The following is a 27,724-nucleotide window of genomic DNA, read 5'->3' on the forward strand; positions in this document are numbered from 1 at the left end:
ATTTTATGAACCTGACCAGTAGCGAATGTTGTTTGTCTCGACCCAAACTCATATGTTCTTAATTTCATCCCAACCTTTCTGGTTAAATCCCCAGAATCAAAGTTTGCTCCTTTCTTCAAATACTTGTAGATGGCAAGCAGATCCTGTCTCCTCAGGATAACCAAGCTATAAACATGCATTTCCTTTTGATCATTCCCCTAAGTCAATCAAGTATCATCTACACTTAAATACATATTTTTAAAACATATATGAAGCTTTTTACAGTTGCAGGAGATTCATGCCTTACTGGATCATATATAAAATGGGAGGTGCAAGGAGTACAGACATGCAAGTACATGTGCATATGTACTTGCATGCATTGCACCTGGGTGCTTTTCAGGTGCCGTGATGCATGACCTTGTGGTTCCATGGTGCTCCTAAATACTTTTAAAGTTACAGCATTCTATGAAATTGCAGGTGTTCAGCTATTTGTTAAGAATCATAGTCCCAGCCATTAGTGAATGCATTAACCGTATGCTAAAATTCTTAGACACAGAGCATACAGTCTTCTGAATGGTATTGGCTAGGAGAAAGCTGTGTCATACGTAGAAGAAATACTGATAATGTACAGTGCATTATGCTCCAATGAAAATGACTAATATCAAAGATAAATGAAAAGATATGTATGGCTGAGACAAGTGGAATAAAATGTATTTTAACTAAATCAGTTTTCAGGAATACTAGGCACAGGTTAATCTTTTATAAATATGTTCACATAATAGATTAGACACCAGCCCGCCTACACAAAATGAATGCAGCACATACTCTGAAGTGTTTCAGAGGCAGGATAAATGAGGGAACTCTTCTGTATTTGATCTGGTTCTGCTCTGTAATTCAGAGCTAGTGGAGATGGCTGGTGAATTTCTCATTGATCCCAAAAGAACCAATACTGTTGAATCCTGTGAGGTGTAAGCTTTGCAGAAAATTGGCAGCTATGCATGAAGGACATTGTAGCTTTAGGATCCTATTCTGTCAGGAATCCATGTAAACGGCATGCACAAGAGTTACACACCTCCGGAGGAGACAAGACCCCGTAGCCGTGACAATAGTAAAAAGACATTTTTCTCTCTCTCTTTCATCACCATTTCTACACCCAATTGTTAAAGGATTGCTTTCCAGCTGATTAAATGGAGTTGGAAACTAATACCTTGTGACCATTGAAACAATGCTATATTTATTACACACGCTATGTATAGAAATGAGGGAACGTGGTTAAGAGCGTAGACCTGGGTTTCAGGAAAATTAGATGGGAAGTAGCATGATTAGTGCATAGGCTTCGGAGTGAGACATTAGGAGTTCTCTGCCCAGTTCTTCAAGTGACTTAGGTCATATCTTAACTTCTCTGAGCCTCAAACAATGCATGGCTACCTCACAATGGGGCTGAGCATTTTAGTTCTTTTAAAACACTGAGAGCCTCAGCTGAAAGGCACCACAGAAGTGCAAAGTATTGTTACAAACTGGTGAGCGTTTTTTATAAAAGCATGGACACAGCATAAACATACCATGGCTGAAGCTCCCTGCAGAGGGTACAAGGATTACTCCTGAATCAGCCAGTGGGGGGGAAGGGTTTATAAGGTGTTGTCTCCATATTACTCCTATTTCATGCCTACCTTAGGCAACAGGAAGATGGGAACCTGACCTTTGACTCCACCCATGAACAGCTGAGCCATCCTAATAGACTGTCACTCCAACAACTATGCAGTAAGCAACAAATATCAAGTTAATACAGGGCATCTTGTTTATTATCAGTGCACCTACTGCCTTTGGTAAGTAAAAGAAACACCACAAATACTGTGGCCAGTCAACCAGTGCTTCCTGGTATATTCTGAGTGTCTAATGCTCTGTGTGTACATGTGGTGGCATCAGACAGGACAGAAATCTGGTTATCGTTTCTGATCATTCAAAAAATAAAATGAAAAAAATCTAACTCTTGTTTCCGCCATGCTGGTCACTGATAATAAACAAAGTGCCCTGATTTTAAAGGGCACATTTAAGGCAGCCTTAGTTTGAACCATAATTTGCATGGTTGGGGAAAGGCCAGCTAGTCTGGCATAATGCTACAGCTTATGCAATGACTTGACAGCAATTCAACACCACCGACTACATGCAAAAAGCATATTGGGTTATCACAGGGCAGGAGTTGCCAGTGGGGAAGAGGGACCAAGATGCCAAGATGGGCAGGGGATCTATGGGAACGTCTGAGATAATGTCATTATTCTAGCTTGTTTTTTGCCTTAGTGGCTAAGGCTTTCAGGCTAGTTGCCATACTGCACTGGTCACGCTATCACAGTTTGAATGATCTGTAGCCTCTCCCTAGTTACTGTAGGCTCCTTTTCCCCCCTTTGCTTTAAGAAAATGTTGACGCTTCCCTTCAGTTATTGTTTGCACTTGTTACTTAACATCCCAATTTGATCAGCTTCTGTTGTAACCATATACATGCCCAAGTTCAAGGGAAAACTGAAAAGAGATTGTTTATACTGGCACCTTAATGGCTTCAAATAACTAAAACTAGCTACCTCTCACACACATCTTCTGATCCAGCCCTTTGGTAAATGTATTCTGGCAGTCCTAACTTTCCCCCTTAAGAAGGACTGGTATGTTGAACCAGATGGCCTTTTTCTAAAACTTTTTCTGTCATATTCTGCTGCTTCAGTTTCTATGTTTGCCTGCATTTCACACAGCAAAATGGAGAAGTTTAAAGGCTTGCTTTAAGGGTGACAAAACCCTACCACTAAGTATAGTATTAGTGACAGATTAATGTATTTGTGACTGGTTGGGCCACAGAAACCCCCTTAGGAACTGCGAACTGATGTGCCAAGACTACTTCTGCCCCTGCTTTCCCTGCCACCTTGGGACTCCAGCACCCTGTCCTGCTGAGCCAGACACGCCAGTGCCCCAAAGCTGCAGATTTAATTGAAAGCAGCTTACAGAAGTGTTCCTGTCTTTAACACTCAGATGCCCAGCTCCCAATGGGGTCCAAACCCCAAATAAATCCGTTTTACCCTGTATAAAGCTTATACAGGGTAAACTCATAAATTGTTCGCCCTTTATAACACTGATAGAGAGGTATGCACAGCTGTTTGACACACACACACCCCACACACAAGGTATTAATACATACTCTGGGTTAACTAATAAGTAAAAAGTGATTTTATTAAATACAGAAAGTAGGATTTAAGTGGTTCCAAGTAATAGCAGACAGAACAAAGTGAATTACCAACTAAACTAAACTAAACTAAGCAAGTCTGAGTCTAACACAGTAAGAAAACTGAGTACAGATTGAAACCTCACCCTTAGAGGCATTCCAGTAAGCTTCCTTTTACAGACTAGTCTCCTTCTAGTTTGTGCCCAGCAATCACTTACACCCCCTGTAGTTACTGTCCTTTGTTCCATTTTCTTTCAGGTATCCTTGGGGATGGAGAAGCTCTCTCTTTAGCCAGTTGAAGACCAAATGGAGGGGGTCTCCCACAGGCTTAAATAGAGTTTCTTTTGTGGGTAGAGACCCTCACCTCTCTTCTATGCAAAGGCCAGCTCCAAAATGGAGTTTTGGAGTCACATGGGCAAGTCACATGTCCATGCATGACTCAGTTTTTACAGGCAGCAGCCATTGCTTACCTTCTGATGTGGATTGGAGCCTCCCAAGATCCATTGTCTCTTAAGTGCTTCTTGATTGGGCCCTTAATTTGCACATTCCTTTCTCAAGAAGCCGACCCAATGCTTTACAAAGGCTACTTGGAAATCAAGCCAGGACACAGCCAATATTCATAACTTTTAATACGAAAATGACACATGCATACAAATAGGATGAATAGATTCAGTAGATCATGACCTTTACGGAGATATGTTACATGGCATATGTAGCATAAAACATATTATAATTATGTCATATATACATTTATAAGCATATTTCCATAAAGCCTTATGGGAGGCACCATCACAGTATTAGTTTAATGTAATTGAATTATAGTACTAATATACAGCAACAGTCTTACTACTTATTGGATTGTTGAGACTTGTGACATTCTCTTGAAAGCATCAGCAGTACTGTTTAACTTGTATGCTTCAGTAGTATGGTACTCAGCTCCCCTTAAGTAACATCATAAGCTGCAGAAGTAGACCACTGGGGCCATGTGCTCCATTCCAGCACAGCAATTTGAGTTAGTGTAAGAACTCACAAAGTTAAACAACCATCTTCTTTGTATTGTAAGACAATAGACAGGCTGGCTGAATTGAAAGCCTGTGACTCTCTGAGTGACTGTAAAGTCCCAAGACTTAACTATTTTTAAAAACATGGAACACCTCACCTGGTCTGCAGTCTTGTATTTACCTGAGCGCTTTTACTGTATGTGCATTTGAATTTACACTGTTGTATTTCTGAAGTGCCTTCCATCTGCACATCTCAAAATTGCTTCAGCAAATATTGGTTTACCTCACAGTAGCCCAGAAAGAAGATTGAAAAATTCTGGCTTTTAAATTTTTTCCCTAGAACTCCCGCCCCATGGTAGAGCCTTCACAATGGGGTGCTCCCCATCTCCCTAGCACCAGGAAGCAGCCCAGACCTTTGCTCTGACCCTGGGCTTAGGGCCACCCCAGAGGACACACAATTCAGACTCCTTTGCCTCCAAAACTGTGCGGATGGCACAGTCCAGGTTTGTCTTTAGGGCATAGGTTTTCATGAGATTTGTAAAAGAATTTTAACTATATTTTTCTCCATCTCTTCATTAGCTACAAGGTTTTCTCCTTAAAATTATGATGTTCAAAAAAAGGTTTCATGGCTGTCTGGGGAGGCCTTTTTGTTTTTGCCCTTGTAGATGCAGCTAAGGGAAGCAGGGAAGGGAAAAGGAAAAGCCTTGTTTCCATGCTTTGGTAAGGAAAGAGAGGCAGAGAGAGAGAGAGAGAGAGAGAGAGTGATTTACCCAAGATCACAAAGAAAGTGTCAAATATCAGAGGGGTAGCTGTGTTAGTCTGGATCTGTAAAAGCAGCAAAGAGTCCTGTGGCACCTTATAGACTAACAAACGTATTGAAGCATGAGCTTTCGTGGGTGCATGCATCCGACGAAGTGGGTATTCACCCACGAAAGAAAGTGTGTGACTGAGTAGGTATAGAACACAGGACTCCTGCATTTAAAGCTATATCATGTTACAGTGAGATAACTATCATGCATTAGCAAGCTTGCTGTAACACTGTAGTGGAGACCAGACTGTGACGTTGTCACTGTGATGTAGGTAGGTGAGGTCACTCCCAGGTGGGAAGCTATGCTGTTGGCCTCTAATTCATGTTTTAAAATATACCCTATACAGTAAATTACTGCCAGGAGTATATTTTTATAATTACTGCAGGAGGTCACTGCCAGACCCTTTTAAAATATACTAGGTCTGGCAGTGAGGACAGACCTAGTTTCCCAGTTCTATTTCTTTAGCCACCGACCAATCCTTCTGCCGATATACTGAACAGCTATTCAAATTCATATGCTCTTTCAAAATGTTTACTATATTGAATTGAAGCCAAAAAGCATTTAAAGGGTTACCTCTTCTAGTATGATCTTATACACCATATGCTCCTTTGTCAGTATATGTATGACTTATTTCGGTTTTCTATAAGAATTAAAATTGAAACGCTGGGAAGGACACTCAGCCCAAACAACTAGGGTTGAGGAACAGAATAAAAAGACTGAAGCAGCAGTTCTACTCCAGGATATGGGCCAGAGCTGTGACCATGCGTCACTGCTTCACTCACAGACAGCTTTGTGAGCAAGCACATCTGTACAGTTCATGGCTCCAGCAACAACGTCCACCTCTCTAGGTGCAGTAACGCTGTGCTGTGAGTCATCTGCTACCCCCCACCTTTAATCCATAATGAGTCAGTTCGCAAAAATATTTGTCCAATTATCGTAATCACCAAAAAGCAAGAAGTCATTCCTGGCTCGAGATATACAGGTGTGGATCAGCTCACCTCAGCTGTTGAGCACGTGGGCAACTGCTCAACAGCTGATTTTGTCCATGGGGCTATGCACAGCTGAGAAACTAATCTGCCCAGAAAACTAAAATCATCAACTCCTGGGGCCAGAAGCCACCTCCACGATTGATTAGCAATGGGATTGCATTCCTGACCCTGCTCACGTTCAAATAGCATGCAGGAAAAATGCTCATTCTGGGAGAAAAAAGGTCAGTATAATATCAAGACCTATTGGGTCATTTAGACTGTCCATTACGTACATGAACTACGCTCCTCCTGCCATTAATGTTATGCCAAATAATGTTGTGGCAAATGCATCTTTGTTCAGAAATGAACATAGAGATTTACTGCCTGTTTAAAGTCACCCTTCGTATACACTTGTTTGTGAGCCTTCTCTCCTCTTTATATTGCCACTAAGGTACAGTGATGGTCTGCTGCACTGCCACGAGCTCTACTCCTGGTCTCAGGATCTCTCCCTCCTTAGTGTTGTCTGGATATCAGGCTTTTTCAACCCCCAGTCCTGCCTCACAGGTAGGAAGCACATCACAGCTCATTAGTAATTTACTGCTACAGTAATTTTTATAATTACTGCCAGGAGGCCTCATTAAATTTGATCTAATGAATAAATATTGTATTTTTCAACGTGATTACCAGAACAGCTTAAGCTGAGTGCCATAAACAATTATTTTCCTCAACACGCAGTATGTCAGTGACTATTGATTTTTATTTTGTAAAGAATTTACTGTATTCATATCAATGGCTATTCAGTAACAGCTAGACCTCTAAAGTGTCAATTGTCAAGGAACAGATGGTTGAAACAGAAATTGGCGTATCTGTTGCAAAAAGTAAAATACTGCTCATTAGTAAAGATAAAGGGACCATAGCTGTGTATTTTGGTGTCAAAGAAGAGTGCTCCACTGTGTTTGCACTCACTCTGTTCTAGCCTCTGACAAAGCAGTTTGGTTTAGTCTATTTGTATTTTATTTTAGCTTGTAAATCAGTGAAACTAAACAATGTGGGACCTAACAATGAAGGCAGAAGACCAACACTTGTGGGCTAACAATAACATAAGCTGTTTAGTTAGTTTTTAGATGTAATCAATTTAACTGAAGTTTTCTGCCTTGCTTACAAATTTAGAAGTATGGAAATATGGAATATACTACAACACACGTCAAGGCTATAAAGTAATCTTCGCTAATCTACTTTCTGCCATCATCTGAGCCCATTTCAACAATCCCTTTACAAGCCAATTCCCACAGTAAGGACATGTTGGTATATATGTCAAAGCACTTCAGCATAAGGATTTAAATTTTAAAAGGTCAGTTTTCGTCTATAACAGAGACAAATTAAAGAATATTTTCCTGTTTTCTTTCAACAAAACACTGTCTAATGCAATTTTAGTGTTGCCTCAAGAAGTCTGTGTTACTTGCATCAGTATTTCATACAGCAAAAAAACCAAAACCATTTAAAATAAGAAAAACATTACAATAAATCTACAGTAAATTAGCAGGGTGACAAGGTGCAGCTTATGTACCTAAAAGTTTTGTTTTTTTTAATTGTCCATTTCAAGTTGATAGTGTCCCTTTCATCCACCCATTGAGACAATTTCAAAGTTGAGTCTAAGTAAATGCGAGGGAGTTTAAAATGATGCCTCTTGATACCTTCTACAAGTCCCCTTACTGCCAGTGTTACATTAAATTAGATTTGATTCCTGTGGGCCAGATTCTGATTTAACTTACGATCCATTGATTGCAGTGGAGTTACTGATTTCTAAGTCTGAATTGCCCCACAGCCTAACTTACCAGTGTGTAAGTAAGACTCCCTCAGAGAACACCTCTGAATTTGGCTATCTATATATTCCAGCTCATTTGGTGCTACTTTTCTGAAGATACCTAAGAGGCCCAAATTGCAGGCACTCATCTCCTTAAAAGTGTTACCCTTTATTTGCACTGGTTGAACGTAGGTCAGGCTTAGCTACCCAAAATTCAACCCCTTTTCCTAGTCAAGATTTTTCCTCACAGTTATGGTGCAAAAACAGACTATTAATATTAAAGTGTGACACAAACTTTCATGTTGGAGACGTCTAGGCCAGTAAGACAAGTAGGATACCTAGACAGAGTGATTCAATTAAAAAATCTTGTTTGTAATGCAGAGTCTACCATACCCCATAAAAATGAATGATCTTTAGATAAAATACACTGAACAATGGAGGTCACTAAGAAATACAAAGATGAGTTTACTCAGCTTGCTAGAGACGGGGCATAGGTACATGGCCTGTACTTGAAAGGTGAACAAAATATTAAGGGCATTATTTCCAGGTTGAGGGTGGAGGGACTTTCAGCCGTGACAAAAATATCATTAAGCGGAGAGGGGCTGACTTTTAAGAGGGCCTCAACTCTGCAAATACAAGTTTGCATTCAAACTGTAAAGCAGGGGTACTGGAACAATTTTGGCAGGGGAAGGGTGCTGACAGCCATTGAACCAGAATTCTGTAAGATAGAAATGACATCAAGCCAGGATGTGCATCAGTACCCCTCGTTCCAGCACCTATGCATAAACAGGAGAAGAGCTTATGGAAGATATGCTTTAGCCAAACACGTGTTATTGGGGTCATTACAGCGTGAAACTGGGTGAAATTCTCAGACCTGTTATTATTATAATGGAGGTCAGCCTAGATGATCTAACGATCTATTCTGGCCTTTAACATCTCTGAATACATGATTGTACCTGCAAATCAGGTTGGCATCCCTGGACATAGCTGCCACTACTGTAGTATGTGAGCATCTCACTAAATTTAATTTAGTTGTCCATACAACACTCTTACAGATAGGGACGTGCTTATTTTCCCCACCTATGGCTCGTAGAGCTGTGAAAAACTGTCCCCCCTTAACATCATAGTTAGGGCAACCTCGCCCCGAGCATAGCTGCAGGTAGGTTGCTGGAAGGATTCTTCTGTTGGCCTAGCTACTGCCTCTCAGACAGATGGATTAACTACATCAACAGACAAACCCTTCTGTCGATGTAGGAAGCATCTATACTACAGCAGCAAAGCTGCGGCGCCATAGCGGTGCAATTATAGCATAAACATGCCCTCAGAGACTTGCCCAAGATCATGCAGGAAGTCTGTGGCAGAGCAGGTGTATAGACTGTGCCTAGAATTTTTTGCAGGCCTAGTCATCAGCAAGACCCTGAGTTTGCAGGAGCAGTTTTGTGTACACACACACACACACAAATTAGAGCTTGATTGCTTAACCAAACTAAGTTATAATTGTAGCAAGAGTTTTGGACCCTCACAACTGTACACTTGTTACAATTTCAATATTATAACTAATCACCTTCATTTCCAAGAAAATCAGGTTAAAAAACAAACAAAAAGCCTTCACCAGATTAAGGCTTCCCTGCAGGAAAAAGCAGGAATGTGCATTAAGAGGGCAGCTGTGAAAAACCCTTTCCTAAATCCAAAGGAAAAAAAAACACAGTGTGACCATTTCTCTTTAAATGTACAAGAAAGAAAACGTGACTTTGAGAGTATTTCTTTTCTTGGTGATTCATTGTCAGCACTGGTATTCACCCGATAAGCCAGGGGTGGCCAAACATACTGACCCTCCAAGCCACCTACCACAATCTTGAGAGCTGGGGCACCCTGCCAGCACTAGAGGCTTCAGCCCCGAGCCCTAGCAGGTGCACCCTAAGAAGCTGAAGCCCTGAGACCCGCTCCTTCCCTCTGGGCAGAAGCACCTACCCCACGGACCTGCTGCAAGGCAGAGGTCCCGAGCTCGCTTACTCCCCCTCCCCCCCCGCCAACATCTGGTAGGTGAAGGGGAGGGTATGTGGGTGGGTGCTGCAAACTGCACTTTAACTGTATAAGAGCCACATGCGGCTCACAAACCAAAGGCAAAAATAGGTTAGAGCACTAGGAACCATAATTTCTCCCATTGTAAAGGTGGTTAATAAGCTTTATGGAGGGAGACTCCAGCAAGACTGCAGCCAAATCACTTAAAAATTCATTCAGGTTTACAGAGAAGCTCTGTATTTAACTGGGAACTAGCACTAGAACAGATCCTCTCGCTAGCGATAGACTGAGATGTTTTAAGTGCCCGCTGTAACCTCAAATATGTCACATTACTTTTGGGCTAGTGCCAGAAAAGTTGCAAGGCTGAGTTTTGCAATACCTAATGAATAGTTATAAACATTTTATTAAAGTTAATGTTTAAAATTAAATAGACACAAATTAAGAGGGAAGGTACTGTATGTCTGGGGTCCGGCTTGAGTTATGAGGGATTACAGGTATCAGTTACAAGGATCACGAGATACATACATATCACATAACCAGCACAGACCCAGATTGGGGTGCGGAGGTTTTTAAAGCTTCAGAGTACGTCCAGACTACCCGCCAGATCGGCGGGTAGCGATATATCGATCCCCGAACACGCTCCTGTCGACTCCAGAACTCCACCAGAGCGAGCGGCAGAAGCGGAGTCGACGGGGGAGCCACGGCCATCGATCCCGTGCCGTGAGGATGGGAGGTCAGTCGAAATAAGATACATCGACTTCAGCTACGCTATTCCCGTAGCTGACGACACACACACCCCAGTGTAGACTAGGCCTATTGGGCTCAGGTACACCACCCATGGAATGTATAAAGAGTGCTAAGTGGAAAAGCTTCAGCAGGAGAGAGAGGGACCTACCCCACAATACCTTAGTTGTTCTGGCACTTACTTGAAGACCTGGGTTCAAGCCCCAGTATCAGAGCAGTCAGAGCAGGATTTGACTTTGGATCTTCCACATATACCCCAGGAGTGCCCTAATCATTAGTCTGGGTGACACAGCTCACGCCTGACAAGATAGGCAAGGGGAACACTGAGTCTGAGAATCCTGCTTCAGAGCCTGTGGGGCTTTGGCTTTCGCAAGGGCTATGAGCACCTCATTAGCTGTGGGATATGGTCAGTGCTTAGGTGACTTTATACATGCCTGCTGCTGGGGACAGGCTCAGGGAGCAGCTGAGAAGTCATTTTGAGTACCACAATGGCCCCTACTTTTGTGGAGCTGGACCTTAGTAACTAAATAAAACACAAGATACTCAGTTTGTGTTTGTATGTTCACTGCAGCATCACTGTCAAAAACAAATGCAACTTTAACTGTGAAGTGATTAAGAATCCATACAGCCATAAATTAAAATATTTACAGGCACTCCCCAGGACATTCAAGGGGAACATATAGCTGGAACTCATTCTGAAAGCATCAGAACCAGAGAGTCCTGTTATTTTTGTGAGCACCATCTCCAGTGACAGAGATGCTAAGAAACATGTATGAATGCCCAGTTTATACAACAAAACTAAGAGGCTCCACTTACATGTAGACATTTCATTTAAAAACTAAGGAGGAACCCACGGAACACTGGGTGTGTGAAGAAACTGAGTTAGCTTGGCACAGACTTAATTACAACTTTTTAATATGTGCTGCAGCGAGTGTGGAAAGATGTCACTTTTAAAGTGAGTAACAGGGCACATCTACCCAGAGTATTAGCGCACAGCAAGGTGAGGGGTAAATCTACAGCACCGTACTGGGCTTTTCTCATTGGCTGTGTGGACCCTGGTACTGCACAGAGTAAGTTCAATAGTATGCTTTGACCTACTGGTAGGTTAACACACAGCATGGAACTTTTAGCGTGCCGTAGCACACCAGACCTGAAGAAGAGCGCTGTGTAAACTTGTCTTTCGCACCAACAGAAGTAGGTCCAATAAAAGATGTTCCTTCATCCTGGTGTGTCACTGCAATTGCAGCTATTCCCATTCCCCTTCTTTCTATACTGGGCCCAGTTTCACTCGTGTTGGGGAGGGGAAACACTATACTAATGAGCAGTGCCCAGCTCTGGTACAGCACTCGTATATTCCTGTCTGCTGGATGCATACTGTACGAATGCACTATTACTTAAAATTAAACTGTCTAGCAATTGATACACAAGTAGCAATACTAGTCTTTTGCATACAAACTAAAACAATGTCACCTTCTACTACAGTACACAAAGCCAAGTCTTGTATTGGCTTAAGGACCAGAGTTTATGCAACTTGCAGCTTTATATACAAGCCATGAGGGAAGCTGCATCATTGGGGGCAATGTCACTGCATGTATAATTAGGAAGACTTCTCTAATCAAATGGCTCTCACATCAATAGCTACACTTGGTATCTTATAGAAAGTGGAAGCAGTTCTGTTTTGAGAATGAGTACTTGGGGCCATGTATTTAGTTGATATTTTTCTTTAATTCTGCAGTAAACTTTAGCATAAACATTAACCCAACCAGCAAACCCAACAACAAAAAAGCAAGTGCACACAAGACAACCTAAGTAAGACTGAACGTTAACAAAAAAGTGACAGAAACTCTTGGCAAAGCTTTTATTATCAAAATAAAATTTTGTACAAAAGTACTTCATAGATCAGATGACCCAGTTACAGCATTTATTCACATGACATGTTTAAGGTGGGAATTAAGGACCAACCTTTCAGAAATACTTACACAGCTTAGCAACCCAAAGGCAGGTATGGCAATTAGAAGGTCATCTGAATTATCACAACACATATATTCCCAAAGTTCCCTCTTCATGAAATGCGAAAGATCAACCTTAGATTTTTGACCAGGAAGGAAATATTCACTCTATTTAGGATGAGAGTGTTATCCACCATAGACTATACATCAGTTCAAACTTTGACATAATTAAAAGAAAACATTCAGAGGATGGAGATTTTCAGAGATACACAATGACAGTGGGAGTTGTTGGATGCCTAATTGCCTTTGAAGACTCTCACTCTAGCTTTCTATAGTTCCTGGCTGCAGTATGAGGTGCTGAATTGTGGTAAGGGGCAAAAACCGCTAGAGAAAGAAGTTGTTGCATAAAATATCCTACTAGCGGAAAGATCCAAGACCATATCTAGTGCTATGGCTCAACAAATCCAACTTGGGATAGAATGTAATATTATAAATGAGATCCAAGTCTTCATTAACTGTACAGGTTCAGCCGATGTAGTGCTCTTTCCGTTGCTTTGAGTATACAGTGGTCTCATCCATGCAGCACACTAGATCTTTTCAACATTAAGTCCTTGCTTTTAGCTGTACTTATAGTTCATTAATTATGTCATGCAAAATAACTTTCTACAGCTAGGCTGAGGCCACTTTAAGTGGGAATACAGCTAGACTGTTTTCAGAAGCAGGCAACAGCATGTGTGAATGCTACCAAAATATATTCAACCATTACATCTGCACTCCTAGACTATTACTCTTTAGCCGTTAGGGAAAAGGGTTGTAAGTCTCATTTAATACCCCATCAGTCAGGGCATTTAATTTCTTTTTAAAAGACTTTGTTAGCTAGATAGCTACATAGCTAGATGTGTTTTGTACAAGACACGGTCCCGCCTAACGATGGGCTTTGAAACCACTATTTTTATTAAAAAAATAAATGAAAATTCAGGCTCCAGTTCCAAATGGCTAGAGACCATTTGTCCATAAAGTTCTAAAAGCAGTACATGATTTATTACATTTGATCTTGCAACCTCATTTGTGACTGATTAAATAAGCTTCTCAAACTGACCTGCCTGTATGCCAAATTGAGGTCTCGCACTTACATACCAGTACTGTCTCACTATTCACCTTGCACTGATGCAGCATCGCTACTGGCAGCAATAGTGGAAACACTAATATAAACAAGGTGCAGTCATTTTCCATCACTGCTGGCAACCCACATTATCATCGCCGCCATTGCTATTAGCAGTGGAGCTGCACCAGTACTAGTTCAGTGAGGAAAAGCGCAGCTGCCCTAGAAGCGTTCAGCAGTGTTCCAGGCTCACATCACAAAGGAAGGTATCATGAGAGCCCATCAAGATTTCTGATTACTCAAAAGTAGTCTTTCAGTTGTATTTTTGCCCATTTTGTCACACTCTGGAAACCTTAAACATTTATATTAATTCCTCATTGATGCAGCATTTTTGGCCCCACTGTTTTGCACGTCTGAGCCCTCTATAAAACCAAATGCTGGAAACTACGCATTGTAAAGAATTTTTAACAATCTCAAGTAAGTTTTTCCTCTTTAAACTTGAGGGACTAGTGATGATTTTGGTGGTGTTAATTTTAAAGCAGCTCTATCACCGTGCGTAAAAGTTTTCAGCTTCTATTTGCGACTGTTACTCTTCCTGAAATAATCTTAAAATTTTAATGAGACAGAAGTTAACCAGTTTCACCAGGCCAAGGAGTAACATCTACATTTCCTCTTGGGTCCATGAGAAACACAGCTATTCATAGCTTAAATGCATTTAACATTTTCAATAACTGTTAACTGTAGATAAAAACTGCAGCCAGGGCAACTGTGTGAACAAGACACTAACAGTTTACAGCCAAGTCAAGTCTCACTTCCCATTCCAGGGAGGAAGGGGAGGAAAAAAGTGGATGCTAGCCAGACTGCGTAAGAACAGGAAGGGGAAAGAAAGAGCCTATCCAACAATATTTAAAGGACTCAACATGATTTGTGGAAAACCTATTTACTATCCTGGAAAATCTTTGTCCCTTTTTACCTGAAAAAAAGAAAATGCTGATCATCCTGGGATTAAAACTCTCAGCTGTTTGAACAATTAACTGCACATGAAGTCTGACATGGATGAAAGAGCACATGACTACAGAAAGGTGCCCCTGACAACCCATCACAACCTCAATCTTCCATTTCAAGTTCACGTTTCAGACTGCAAAATACAAAGAGGAAACCAGTTTTAGTTTCAAGAAAAGCAGATTGATCCATTAAAGAATTTGATTTCCATTCAGTTTAGATACAGTTTGGAAGCTGTGGCAATAAGTAATAACTAAACTTCACTGCCAGAATAAGTACTGAGTGTTTACACTGTATCCCACTTTACACATTAGTAAGTAGTAACAATTAATTCCCCTGAGATCCTTCTGAGATCATATCAATTTCACAGATGACAGGTCTGAGCCTAGAGAGATTTACCTACGACTTCCAAGCAATTCAGTGGCGAAGCCAGGACTTCTCCATTCCTGACTTTCAGACCCTCGCCTAACCCACAAAACTGGACCATGCAAAAAAATAGCAATTACCTGTTTAAGTAAGCATGAACATTGTTATAGCCATGATACTTGGCCAAATAAACCAGCACACCAGTAGCACACCGACCATCCCGCTGTCTGCAGAAGCTACAGTTGCAGATTCCACGACAAGGTGGGCAGCGCCAGCTCTAAGAAAAAATAAGACATCTTTTAAAGAAACTGAAATCTCAGAGATTCCTCACCCCACCCCTTTCCCTCTCTGGCACTTGCTCAAAACAATTCCATGCTAGTACAAATGCTGTCAAGAGATGCCAACAAATGCTAGTATTTGCGAGTAAAGAATAAGTTTTACAATGTGGTAGGCATCTTCTGTACTTTCAATGGAGCCATAAGGAGCACCCCAATTTTCCCCTCTCTCCCTTCCAGATCCAACATAGTGACAATTCTCTCTGTCCAAGGCAGCTGGCTGAACTCCTGCATGTAGCTTTCTGTAGGATGAGAGGCAACATTCTTTTCCCTACAACACAGGCACTAAAGCCAGACAAAAGTGAAACCTCTTTGTTTTGCGAATTCAATAGCTTGAAGTTCAAAAATATGCTTTAGTGCACTGCTTCCATAATTGATAGTTATTACCATAGTAGCTACAGGAACTACGTGGTACCATGAGGTAGGAGTGGCAAGGGGAACTTTAACGGCCCGGGAATTTGTGAAACCCTTGCTCAGGGACAAGTCATTCGCAATCTGTTGGAGCTGTGCCGCTGGAGCCTGGTCTACACTAGGCGTTTAAACCGGTTTTAGGAGCGTAAAACCGATTTAACGCCACAACCGTCCACACTAGGAGGCACCTTATATCGATTTTAATGGCTCTTTAAACCGGTTTCTGTACTCCTTCCTAACGAGAGGAGTAACGCTAGTATCGGTATTAACATATTGGATTAGGGTTAGTGTGGACGCTGATCGACGGCATTGGCCTCCGGGAGCTATCCCACAGTGCACCAGTGACCGCTCTGGACTGCAATCTGAACTCGGATGCAGTGGTCAGGTAGACAGGAAAAGCCCCGCAAACTTTTGAATATTTCCTGTTTGCCCAGCGTGGAGCTCCGATCAGCACGGGTGGCGATGCAGTCCGAAATCAAAATAAAAAAAGAGCTCCAGCATGGACGATGCGGACGTGATCGCTGTAAGGGCAGGCAAATCTGTTCTATCAGCGCTCCGTTACAGAAGACGAAATTCAAAATCATTTTTTAAATATCTCCAGACAGACGCCATAGCAGGGACTCAGCGCACTGCTGCGTGGCAAGCGTAACGGAAAGCCAAAGAATCAAATGGACGCTCATGGACTGGAGGACTCAAGCTATCCCACAGTTCCTGCAGTCTCTGAAAAGCATTTGCATTCTTGGCTGAGCTCCAAATGCTTCTAGGGTCAAAAACAGTGTCCGCGGTGGGTCAGGGCATAGCTAGGCAATTTACGCACCCCCCCACCCACCCCCAGAAGTGAAAGGGAAAACAATCCTGTCTTGACTCTTTTACATGTCACCCTATCTTTACTGAATGCTGCAGATAGACGCGATGGTGCAGCACTCAACACCAACATCCTTGCTCCCCCCCGCCATGGGTGACTGATGGTACAATAAGACTGATACCCATTGTCATCATCAGCCTATTGGCACATGGGGCAGTGCAAAAGGCCTGGTAACCATGCGTACTAGCATCGGTCAGGTCGATCAAGGGCGCCTAGCCCTAATTTTTCCTGGTAGATGGTACAATATGGCTGATAACCATCATCATCATAGCAACAGGGGGCTGAGCTTCATCAGCCCCCACCCTTCATGTGTAAAGAAAAGATTCAATTGCCCCTGGACTAGCAGCAGGATGCTGGGCTCCTCTCCTCCACACTCCTTAATGTCCTATGTGGACTATCATAGCAACTGGAGGCTGCCTTCCACTCATTTCTCACTAACAAGTATTCCTGCATTCTTTATTACTTCATCACACAAGTGGGGGACAATGCTATGGTAGCCCAGGAAGGCTGGGGAAGAATGGAATGAACAGGTGGGGTTGTTGCAGGAGCACCCCCTGTGAATAGCATACAGCTCATAATCTATGCAGGATCTGACACAGAGCAGCTGTGCTCTCTGGTTCTCTGATACAGTGGTTCTCTAGTACACTTGCCCATATTCTAGGCAGGACTGATTCTATTTTTAGATACCAAAAAGGAGGGATTGACTCAGGGAGTCATTCCCAATTTTGGCTTTTGCGCCCCTGGCTAAGAGCAGCCAGGGGCACTTATGACAGCAGCAAATGGAACAGTGCAAAAGGACTGGTAGCCATGCCCATCTTATTACCAATTTATGGTATGGTAGATGGTACAATATGGCTGATAACCATCGCTGCTATCATGCAAAAGCAAAAGCATGCAGCTGTGTGCCACTGCTGAATCGCCTCTGTGAGCGGCATCTAGTACACATACGGTGACAGTCACAAAAGGCGAAACAGGCTCCATGATTGCCATGCTATGGCATCTTCCAGGGCAATCCAGGGAAAAAAAGGCATGAAATGCTTGTCTGCCGTTGCTTTCCCAGCGGAAGGAGTGACTGACGACATTTACCCAGAACCACCCGCGACAATGATTTTTGCCGCATCAGGCACTGGGATCTTAACCCGGAAATTCAAAGGAGGGGGGTGGGGGGAGGCTGCGGGAACTATGGGATAGCTACGGAATAGCTACCCACAGTGCAATGCTCCAGAAATCGACGCTAGCCTCGGACCGTGGACGCACACCACTGATTTAATGTGTTTAGTGTGGCCGCGCACACTCGATTTTATACAATCTGTTTTACAAAACCGGTTTATGTAAATTCGGAATAATCCCGTAGTGTAGACGTACCCTGTGTATAAATGTTCTCTGAAGCAAAGAAACTGGACCCTGACTCTCCCAACTCCCAATACAGCATTAAAAGGCAGTATTAAAAGGCGTTAAAACATAGCTCACCCACCAACATCCTATCTTCAGCATTAACTACGATTCATCGCTCCATGAACAGGACTCCCGCTATAGTAACCATGATAAACCCTGTGCCCACATTAAATTATCTTACTGGATCCAGCAATGCAGTCCTGACGTCTTCTCCATATCGATTGCGAAGACAAGGTCCACAGAACTGACCTCGCACACCTACACAGTCTGGGTTACGACAGTTTGTTTTTGTGTCTATAGTTTTTTGGCGACACTGATGACAAGTGGATCCCTACAACAACAAACAGGTGTTCAGGGGACAAGAAAGCCAAGAGAGGTAGTTTAGTTAACAAGACAGCACATTTAACAACCAACCCATTCCTCGCAACGTGGTTTGGGTCTTTGCATTAGTACTTCTTCCAAGACTTGATATTCTTAAGGACAATCCAAACGAGGGTGCAAACAAAGAGAAAGCTAGCCTAACGTACACAATCTGCATTTCTCTGATTTGCAATACACTTACCATCACCTGGTTATATACTTTATCTCGGGCAGTTTCACAAATATTATCCAACTCTTCCTCTGTTATTTCTTCCACTGGACGCACTATGTGAGGAAGAGCCATAGCACCAGGGCGACTTCTCCTGGGAGTTCGAATCTCTTGCTGGAGGGTATGGAAGAATCAAAATCTACGTTTTATTTTGTGGTCATAACATTACTGCCAGCAGAAACCCCACACAAACAAGGGCAGAGAATTTCAAAGCAGTCTAAGGGATTTAGATGTGTATCTTCCACTAGAGTTAGCGGACGAGTATTGAGTTAATGTGATGCTTTGAAAAACTCAATCCAGGTCTCTAGCTTTAGTGCTAGAAATGTAACAGAACAAAAATCAAATGCTATTTGATCTTTTTTAGCTCCTACTACAGTGGAGAAAGTGACCATTCCTCCATCCTGATAATCAAAATAAAACAAAAAGGTAATTGTGCAACACACTCCATTTTTTCCCATACCTCCCATTAGCTTCAGTGTGGATTGGAACACCAGACAGAAGCTCATGCAGAGCTAACTCCGCCAAAGAGACCAACAACCAGGCTTAAGCTGAACTTACTTGAATAACCAATCCTGAATTATATTTTTAAAATTTACAGAAGAACATTAATTGGGGAAAAGGCCAACACATTAAACATACCTCTGAGTATTCATCAGATAGCTTTCTTCTCCTCACTAAGCTGTACCTGTCATCTTCTTCCTCCTCTTGTAAAGGAGTAGGTGGCCCATCAATCAGGGACCTGGATCTTGTGTGAGGCCGAGAAATTCGGTCTGGATTCCTCCTTAAAGCGTTTTGGGGAAATGAGCTTCTTGGAGCCCGTTTTGGTCGCTGGAAGAAAAAATTAGTTAAACAAAGCCCTTTGCCCCTAAAGGCAAACAAAAACAAAATAACGTTGTTTCTAGTATGGAAAACCAAGTACAATTACTACATTGCTGGTAAATTCATGTTTGCCAGTCAACAACCTGTAGAAACATACAAAGCCCCAAGCAACAGTCAGTGCCTATATAAGGCACTTATGCAATTCACTTATGTAAACATAGGAGAGTCTCAATGAGCTTAGACATGTTTGTCTGTTTTATGGAAAAGCATATATTTTCAGTAGGATTCCAAGTACCTTCATAATCAGTCAAATAAATAGCACTTTAATAGTACTTTTCAACATGTTTTATTTAGAAAGGCATATTGTCTTTATCCCCATTTTACAGATGGGGGATTGAGGCACAGCAAGGGAAAAGTATATGCCCAAGGTCATACAAGCAAGTCATTGGTAACACCAGGAGTTGAATCCAAGTACTCCTGACTCCCCATCCTGTGACCCACTCACTGAGACATGCTGCCTCCTTAAGTAGATTGATATTGCAGCCCTAAAACATATAGACGGGCCCAAACCAGAATCTGGATTCAAGCACTTTCAAACTGTGGATGACATTCAGACCTGACCTTTGAACCTTAAGCCCTTCCCCCCACCTTTCTCCATTATTTGTGTAAATACGTATTTAGAAAGGGGTTTTGTTTTGTTTTATGGCTTTAATTTGCCTTTGATATGGACACTTCCAGGTGCCTATGACTCAATATAGTTTATAGAACGGCAAATCAAAAGGGAATTGCACAACTAGGATTGTTTTAACAAGTAATAAAATTCTGAACAACTGGACTTTGATTTACTTGGTCTATGAAGCTTTTTATTTGAAAGGGTTTTTGTTTTTTTAAATCAAAAGTAGATACACTCAGATGATTGAAGTATCAGACAAACAGAAATTTCTACTTACTGGGCTGGTAGTTGACAATGATCTTCCGCCAGTGAAAATACCAGGGACATTTTTTAATTCAGCCATTAGTTTTGCAAGCTAGGGAAAAAAAGAAAAACATACTGTCTTTAAAAAGAGTTTATGTGCTATTATAGGCTATTAGATTAGGGCAATTGCCTAGAAGCACAATTACAGTCATATTCTTTGAATATTACTTTTATGTCTTATTTTTATATCCTGGTGCCTGAAAGTGAGTTGAAAATGATGCTTAGGCTTAATAGGCTGCCAGCCTAAACATGGAATAAGGCTTCAGAATACAGAGATATCTGCTGAAGAACCTATTTCAGTATGTGGCTTTTCATGTGCCAGTGAATGTGCAGTATCACGGCTCTACATTTCTGTTAATGCAGTCACATCACTCCCATTAATGTTAACTTGTATAAGAGAAGAGAACTGCATGGAGATTACAAGTCAAGGAGAAAAATTAATTGAAGAACTTTCCTGCATACCTACCATTGCTTTGTTTTCCTTTATATTTAAAGCTCTTTTCTCTAAGAATTTGGGGCCTTTTTCTTCAGAGTCAGAATCCAGAGCAGATGGTTGTATTTCAGGGGGTGATGCTATTTCGCTCTTCCCTCTTTTAGACCTTCGAGTTGGAAACTTCATAGCCACTTTCAGAGGAATCGAGCGTGTCTCACGTCTCCTGTATTGCAACTTCTCCTTAGCACATAAATCATCTTCCTTAGAGTCTGGCTCCAATTTCTATCAAAAACCAATATTATTGTTCTGAATGACACTGCATTGCTGTATGGTTTAGTTTGACAAGTTTATTTAAAAGAAGGACACCAACCTGAAATCCAGGTCGGTATTTTTTTTTAAAGTTTTGGGCACTACTACCCATGAAACTCCCTGACAAGTTTTGTGGTTTTACAGAGTGCTCAAATACACAGAAAGATAGAGATTAGTTTCATTCGTAAGTCTAGTTAGTAAAAATATTTCAGAGAAAAATGTCCTTTGAGTTGGTACGCTTTAAGGGCCCAATCCTGCAAGTTAGTCCACATGGGAGTACAAATTCCCAATCATGGTTCTCAGTGCAGGGTCAGGCCTAAGTTTGTAAACTACAAAGAATTCAATGGCTACAGAAACAAGATCACTAGCAAATTGTAACTTACTCACAGGACTAGCCAGTGAGACAAATACAGCCCCAACTCAAGTAGCCATTGAGACAATTACGGTCCCAAATCAAGCATTTTATCAGCTTAGTATTCTGATGCTGTTCACAACTGTAATGAGAATTTACCAGTGATGCCAATGAAGACAGTTATATTATTTTTTTGTTTGCTTAATTATCCACTTGGTGACACATCTTCTCTTACTTTAACCAAAATAAAGTTGCTTCCATCTAGGACTACCTGTCTAACAGACACCCTGCTGTGGACCATTAGTACTTCTTTTTCTACTTGTCAAGGCTCGAAATGACAATCCCATTTTCTATAATTTTGTATTAAGCTTGATATGTGGTTCTTGCTCACCAATTTTCATGCTGTTATTGCTTGTCCCTGCCCTTTTCTTGAATATCTGTGCCTGCTTTGTCACTGTTAGTTCTCTTTCTACTATTTATTATATAACCTAGATGTGTACTCTTTCCACAAGAAGAGCACCTACTCTTTTCTCTGGACATCCCTTGACATTATACTCCAATAACCCATGTTAACATGCACTATGAATATATTGCTCTCTACAATATTTACTTTGGGCTATTTTTAAGCCATAAGCCTGCTATAATGTTTTGCAGTTGATTAAAGGTAGAAGGAGGGAAATTCTACTATCTATTGCTATTTCTACATTGCCTACAATGTGTAGAATTTCCTGTACTGTTTCCTGTTATGCTGCACAAGTGCCATGAAGACCTGTATCATGTCATGCTAGCTCACAGATTCCTGCAAATGATGGCCAATAAACAATGTTTCAATCTGTACTAGCGATTTTAAAATTAAGAAAAGTTATCTGGCAAGTGTCCTAGAGGCTGTAACATTTCAGTAATTAGTAACATTTCAGTAATTAGTAATTACTTCAACTTCAAAACTAGTGAGTTAATTTCCGTATCTCACCAATACATTTTGAATCTCACTTTCTGAAAAACCACAGAACGAATCATCATCCGAGTCCTCACAAAAAATTTTAGCCAGTTCTTCTGTGATATCTGACCTAAACTTTCGTTTCTGTAAAAAGAATAAAAACACTTTTTTTTAAAAAAGACCCTATTTTTCATCAACCAGGCAGACAGCAAATCACATTTACAAGTACACTACAAGAGAATAGCTATTGTAACAAAGAAAACCAAATGGTTCAGGGATTTACAAATGGTTGCAGAGCTGTTATGGCAAATCATCAGGCATGTTAGTTTAAGCGACATTTCAAAGAATAGAATAAATAGCTAATCTGCCTCTAACAATTACTACCTAGAAGCACAAGCAAAAAGTGAAATGAAATTATAGTGCATACTGTAGATTCATAGCTACTGTATAGAAATGTAAGCAAAGCAAGCAGTTTTAAATCATACATGAAGCATTTGGGACATCAACACAGCACATTCAGTTCTGTTTATTCATGTACTGTACTCACGGTGTTTGCAAAATTATCAGAACCAAAACTGTCACAACTGTCATCAGATGATGACGTTTCCATGGGGATCAACTTCATATTTCGGAATGCTATGAAGTTCTTCTTTCCTGAAAGGTCTGCTTGCTGCAAGGGGAGGATGACAATACTATTAAAATGTGAAATATACTACAGTACACTGGCTTTTAAATGTGTGTTTATAAAGCCTAATGTGGCTGTATTTTCAGATGTGCAGTACACTTGTATCCATTCAGTACAACATCAGCACTGAAAAGAGACAAGAGTAGAGCTCTCAAATTAAAACCAAGTAGTTTCTGCTCTAATGCATTTCTGGTCACTCACGTAAGTGATTTATCCTTGGATATTATAAATGTTTCTTCTTCTTCTGACAAAATAGCTTTTGCGAAAAATCACACCAAAATAAGTCACATCCCTTCTTTTTAAAGTCCTTCAAGTTTTACTTTATGTTGAATCTTAAAAATCACCATTTTAGCTTGTAGTTTAATTTCTGAAATCAAATACTAATCAACTAAATTTCTTTAAAGCATAAAAAAACCCAGAAAAGGAACACCAGAACTGCTTCTTTAGGGACAATGGCTTATTATTTCATTAGGTACCATCATCGGGTAGTAATGTCTTATCTTTTGGTGGCCTTTAAATTTATCCTTTTCCTGGGAACCTCACATATCCTCAGTAAATATGGTTCAAGATTTTGAGTTGTAAATGGAGACCCATATCTCTACCAATATTTACACACACTACACCACACAACAGTTACTGCACGGTGACCAGTGATTGATGTGGCTCATGCCAAGCTGAAAGAACTCTTATGGCTACTAGAAATTCATAGGCCAACCTCATTGAGCCCAAAATATTTAAGAAATCTCTTTAAAATGTAGCAACACAGAGGTTTAAAGATATGTGCTCTCTGCACATGCTGGATATTGCATATTCTTGCCTGAGCCATGAGACAGTAATCTAATTTCAAACAGAACTGTAGAAACTATTACCCCCAGTTGTGAGTTTGAAATTTGCACCAACATGTAGACCAATCTCTCTCTTTCCTTACAATTAGACACAGCTATTTGCTTCCACCTGGATCATAGCCACTATTTTTCTAATCCTATCAATGGAGAAGGTAAGGCTACGTCCACGCTACAGCAGCACAGCTATGGCACAACACTGTAGTGTAAACATGTGGTACAGCAATGGAAGGGGGTTTTCCATCACTTTGTAATTAATCCCCCCCCCCACCAAAAAGTGATCAGTGGAATAATTCTTCTGTCAATCTAGCAGTATCTACACTGGAGTTTAGGTCACTTTAACAACATCTCTCTCATCCCTGAGGGACATAGGTAGTCAACCCAAATTTTAGGTGTAAACCAGCCTAAAACTTCTTCCTTTAACACTCTATTAATCAGGTTGTACAGCAGTATCAAACCTAGGGACCTTGAGGACGCCGCCAGCGACAGAACAAAGTGGCGCGCAACAGTCATAGATACCTGCAGCGCCTTTGAGGAAGACCGCTGCCGGCGTCTACAAGAGGCACGCGAACGACATCACAGACACCAGCAGCGCACAACCCACTGACCGCGAACTTCCCATGCACCATCTGCAGCAAAATGTGCACCTCTAGAATAGGCTTGTATAGTCATCAGAGGGCACACCATGAGACCAACAATAGATGATCTGCACAGATTTGTCATCAGATCGATGGACTACCAAGGACAGGAAGGAGGAATCAGGTTTCACAGCGGTAGCCGTGTCAGTATGTATCAGCAAAAACAATGAGGAGTACTTGTAGCATCTTAGAGACTACTAAATTTGTTAGCCTCTAAGGTGCCACAAGTACTTCTGGTCGTTTTTACTCTATTAATCATCCTCCAATGTGGTATGCTTCCACCCCAATTAGACATTTTGCACTCCCACCAAAACCCCACTCTTTAGAGACCCTATTGTCTTTCAGTAAAGGTAGGTTTGCAGAGACAAAGCAAAGTAGGTATCAGCTCAGTATCCAGTCACGGTATGGCTACACTTGCAGCTGTACAGCGTTGCCGCGGGAGCGCTTTGAAGTGCGAGTGTGGTCGCGGCGCCAGCACTGGGACAGAGCTCTCCCAGCACTGCAGGTACTCCACCTCCCCGTGGGGATTACACTGTAAGCTGCGCTCCCAGTGCTGGGGCACTGTTTACACTGGCGCTTTACAGCGCTGTAACTTGCTGTGCTCAGGGGGGTGTTTTTTCACACCCCTGAGCGAGAAAGTTGCAGCGCTGTAAAGCACCAGTGTAGCCATGGCCTCAGATGTGAACCTTTTACAAAACCCCAAGGGCAAGATTTTTTTTTTTTTAAAAAGACCAGCAGCATTCCAATAAAAACCTACATTACACTCTCTGTGGTGCAGAGCAGACACTGCACTAGATAAGCATAGGACAGCCTGAAAAGTCCACAACAATCAACACACTATTTTGTTTGAAGGGACCTGAGTTTCAACTGTCTCCCCAAATGGTGCCTGAAGCACACTTTGCAGACAGATCAATTAGGTCCCGTTTACACCACAAGATGGAACCCTACTGAGTGTCAACCAGGTCACCCCAACATGGGCTGCAGTGCTATGGGAAAGGGAAGTGAACCTGACCATCTTCACTGTAAATCCTTTTTGTTTTAACCATCTCACAGTAGTGAGGGCTTGTTTGACAGCAATGTGGTTAATTACACTGTTATAAACCACAAGTGGCACACACTGCACCAAGATGCAGAGTAAGACCAGGGAAGCCACACTAGTGCAAAACAAATCCAGTAGACACGGAGAGACTTTATAAAGAACAGTTTTTAACCTGGAGGTATTTCTTCCCAACACAGTGGGGAACTGGGGACACTGGGCTCTCCTCCAGTGAGCAATCCGCAGGGCTTTAGCCTGGAAAGCTCTCCCCCACCCCAGACACTGGGAAGGCCGCGGCTTTGCATCCCTGCACCCTTGTTTTGATGGGGAGAGAGCCTAAAGACCTTGTTTGCATTTCGCAAATCTCAGGGACCCCAGGCAGCAACCCCTGAAGGGCAGAGATCGCCACGGGCCGGCCGAGCAGCAGGGCTGAGCGGCTGGGGCAGAAGCGGAGAGCAGAGCCTGGCGGCACGGGGAGGCGAGCTGGAGCGGGCGCCGCCGAGCCTGGAGGCAGCACAGGGCGGGGCGCAGACATGCGGGCCGGCCGGGACACGCGGCAGGGCTGCCTGCCACCTCCACCTTTCCCGGAGGGTCCCTCGTGCGGCCGGGCCACGGGGCTCTCCGCCATCGACGCGAGTTTGGAAGGGTCCAGGCGGACCCATGGCGCAAACTGCCCCGAAGGCTCCGCTGTCGGAGCGCCGCCGCCACGGCCCCCACCTGCAGGGACAGCCGGGCCGGAGAGCTGCATCCTCCACCCCCGCACAACAGGGTGTCGCGGCGTGTTTCCACGGCGCCACGTGCGTTTGTGGTAAGGCGGGGGCGGGAATTGCTGGGCCGCCACCCCAGCGAAAGCTCAATCGCCAGCCGCCACATCCAGCCGGCGCCCGCAGCCAACCCCACTTCCCCCTACAGCTTCCTGCACCCCGCCCTGCTCAGCCCCCTGCACCCCGCCCTGCTCAGCCCCCTTCCTCCAGAGTCTGCAACTCACTGCACCTCCCGCCCCTCCTGAGCGCCTGCAGCCAGCCCGCCCTGCTCAGCCCCCATCCGCCAACGTGTGCGACTAACTGCATCCCCCCACACCTCATTCAGCCCCCTTCCTCCGGCGCGTGCAACTCACTGCACCCTCTGCCCCGCTCAGCCCCACTCCTCCGGCGCGTGCAACTCAGGGCACCCTCTGCCCCCCTCCTCCGGCGCCTGCACCCTCTGCCCCCTTCCTCCGGCGCCTGCAACTCACTGCACCCTCTGCCCCGCTCAGCCCCCCTCCTCCGGCGCCTGCAACTCACTGCACCCTCTGCCCCCTTCCTCCGGCGCCTGCAACTCACTGCACCCTCAGCCCCCTTCCTCCGGTGTGTGCAACTCACTGCACCCTCTGCCCCGCTCAGCCCCCCTCCTCCGGCGCGTGCAACTCACCGCACCCTCTGCCCCGCTCAGCCCCCCTCCTCCGGCGCGTGCAACTCATTGCACCCTCTGCCCCCTTCCTCCGGCGCGTGCAACTCACCGCACCTTCTGCCCCGCTCATTCTCCTTCCTTCAGTGCCTACAGTTCACTGCACACACACACTCCCCGTCCTCCACAGCCTGCAATTCATTGCACACACAACACCCCAGTCCTCCACAGCCTACAATTCATTGCACACACACCCCCTTCCTCCAGCGCGCGTTCAGCCCTGGGCCCCCATCCGCCACTCACTCGCATGCCGAAGGGATCCATGCTACCAGCTGCAGGGCGCAAGCGGGTCTTGTAACGGCTAGTCATAGTCGGGTAGCCGGTGCGATCCAGGCAGCGTGCGCTGGACTGGGAAGGTCGGGAGGAGGCTGCAAGCTCGCGCCAAACCAGCTCGGGACTATCAGGGGGGCGGGGACTGGGGGCACCTTTCCCGCGTTGGAGCCGGAGTCCTGGAAGGTGCAGGCAGCACCCCTCTAGGAGGGGACCCCGTACTGCTCCCCCGTGCAATAGACAGCCTGCCCCCTGTGCAGAGAGCAACATAGGGCTCTGAGGAATGCAAAGAGGGGGCCGAAGGCATCTTCTAGTATTTTTTTCCTGCAGTGGAGTTTGTGGTACTGTAAGGGCCTAATTCTGTGGCGCGAAATGCTCCCTTTAGCAAAGCGGTAGTATTTGCATAGGGGGAGGGCAGAGCCATCTGCAGGCTCG

The 27,724-nt window shown here is 43.3% G+C and overlaps 1 protein-coding gene across 3 annotated transcripts; it reads right to left on the reverse strand.

Annotated features, from left to right (window-relative positions):
* Positions 1–12,376: 12,376 nt before the first annotated feature.
* Positions 12,377–27,436, reverse strand: CDCA7 (cell division cycle associated 7). Of its 3 annotated transcripts, none has more exons than XM_039495619.1 (10): positions 27,263–27,436; positions 22,920–23,042; positions 22,406–22,516; positions 20,808–21,056; positions 20,316–20,393; positions 19,186–19,374; positions 18,520–18,660; positions 18,139–18,288; positions 15,092–15,228; positions 12,377–14,721 (listed from the first exon to the last, which is right to left on the reverse strand). In XM_039495619.1, the coding sequence occupies exons 1-10, from the start codon at positions 27,326–27,328 to the stop codon at positions 14,691–14,693; spliced, it is 1,275 nt and encodes a 424-aa protein (XP_039351553.1). In that variant the 5' UTR covers positions 27,329–27,436; the 3' UTR covers positions 12,377–14,690. The 3 variants fall into 3 exon arrangements, with proteins under 3 accessions (XP_039351553.1, XP_039351556.1, XP_039351555.1); XM_039495622.1 differs by lacking the exon at positions 27,263–27,436 and adding an exon at positions 27,072–27,144; XM_039495621.1 differs by lacking the exon at positions 22,406–22,516.
* Between the last annotated feature and the right edge of the window lie 288 nt (positions 27,437–27,724).

Source organism: Mauremys reevesii, linkage group 11 (genome assembly GCF_016161935.1).
Source record: "Mauremys reevesii isolate NIE-2019 linkage group 11, ASM1616193v1, whole genome shotgun sequence".
Classification (NCBI taxonomy): domain Eukaryota; kingdom Metazoa; phylum Chordata; order Testudines; family Geoemydidae; genus Mauremys; species Mauremys reevesii.

What these genes read in the sequence shown, in the direction of transcription:
- CDCA7 (XM_039495619.1), bottom strand. Translation starts at nt 27,328, where the DNA reads ATGACTAGCCGTTACAAGACCCGCTTGCGCCCTGCAGCTGGTAGCATG. An exon ending in TGGATCCCTTCGGCATGCGA is followed by an intron (nt 23,043 to 27,262) that starts GTGAGTGGCGGA and finishes CTCCCCTTGCAG; the next exon opens with CAAGCAGACCTTTCAGGAAA. An exon ending in GTTCATGCTTACTTAAACAG is followed by an intron (nt 14,722 to 15,091) that starts GTAATTGCTATT and finishes TGTATTTTGCAG; the next exon opens with TCTGAAACGTGAACTTGAAA.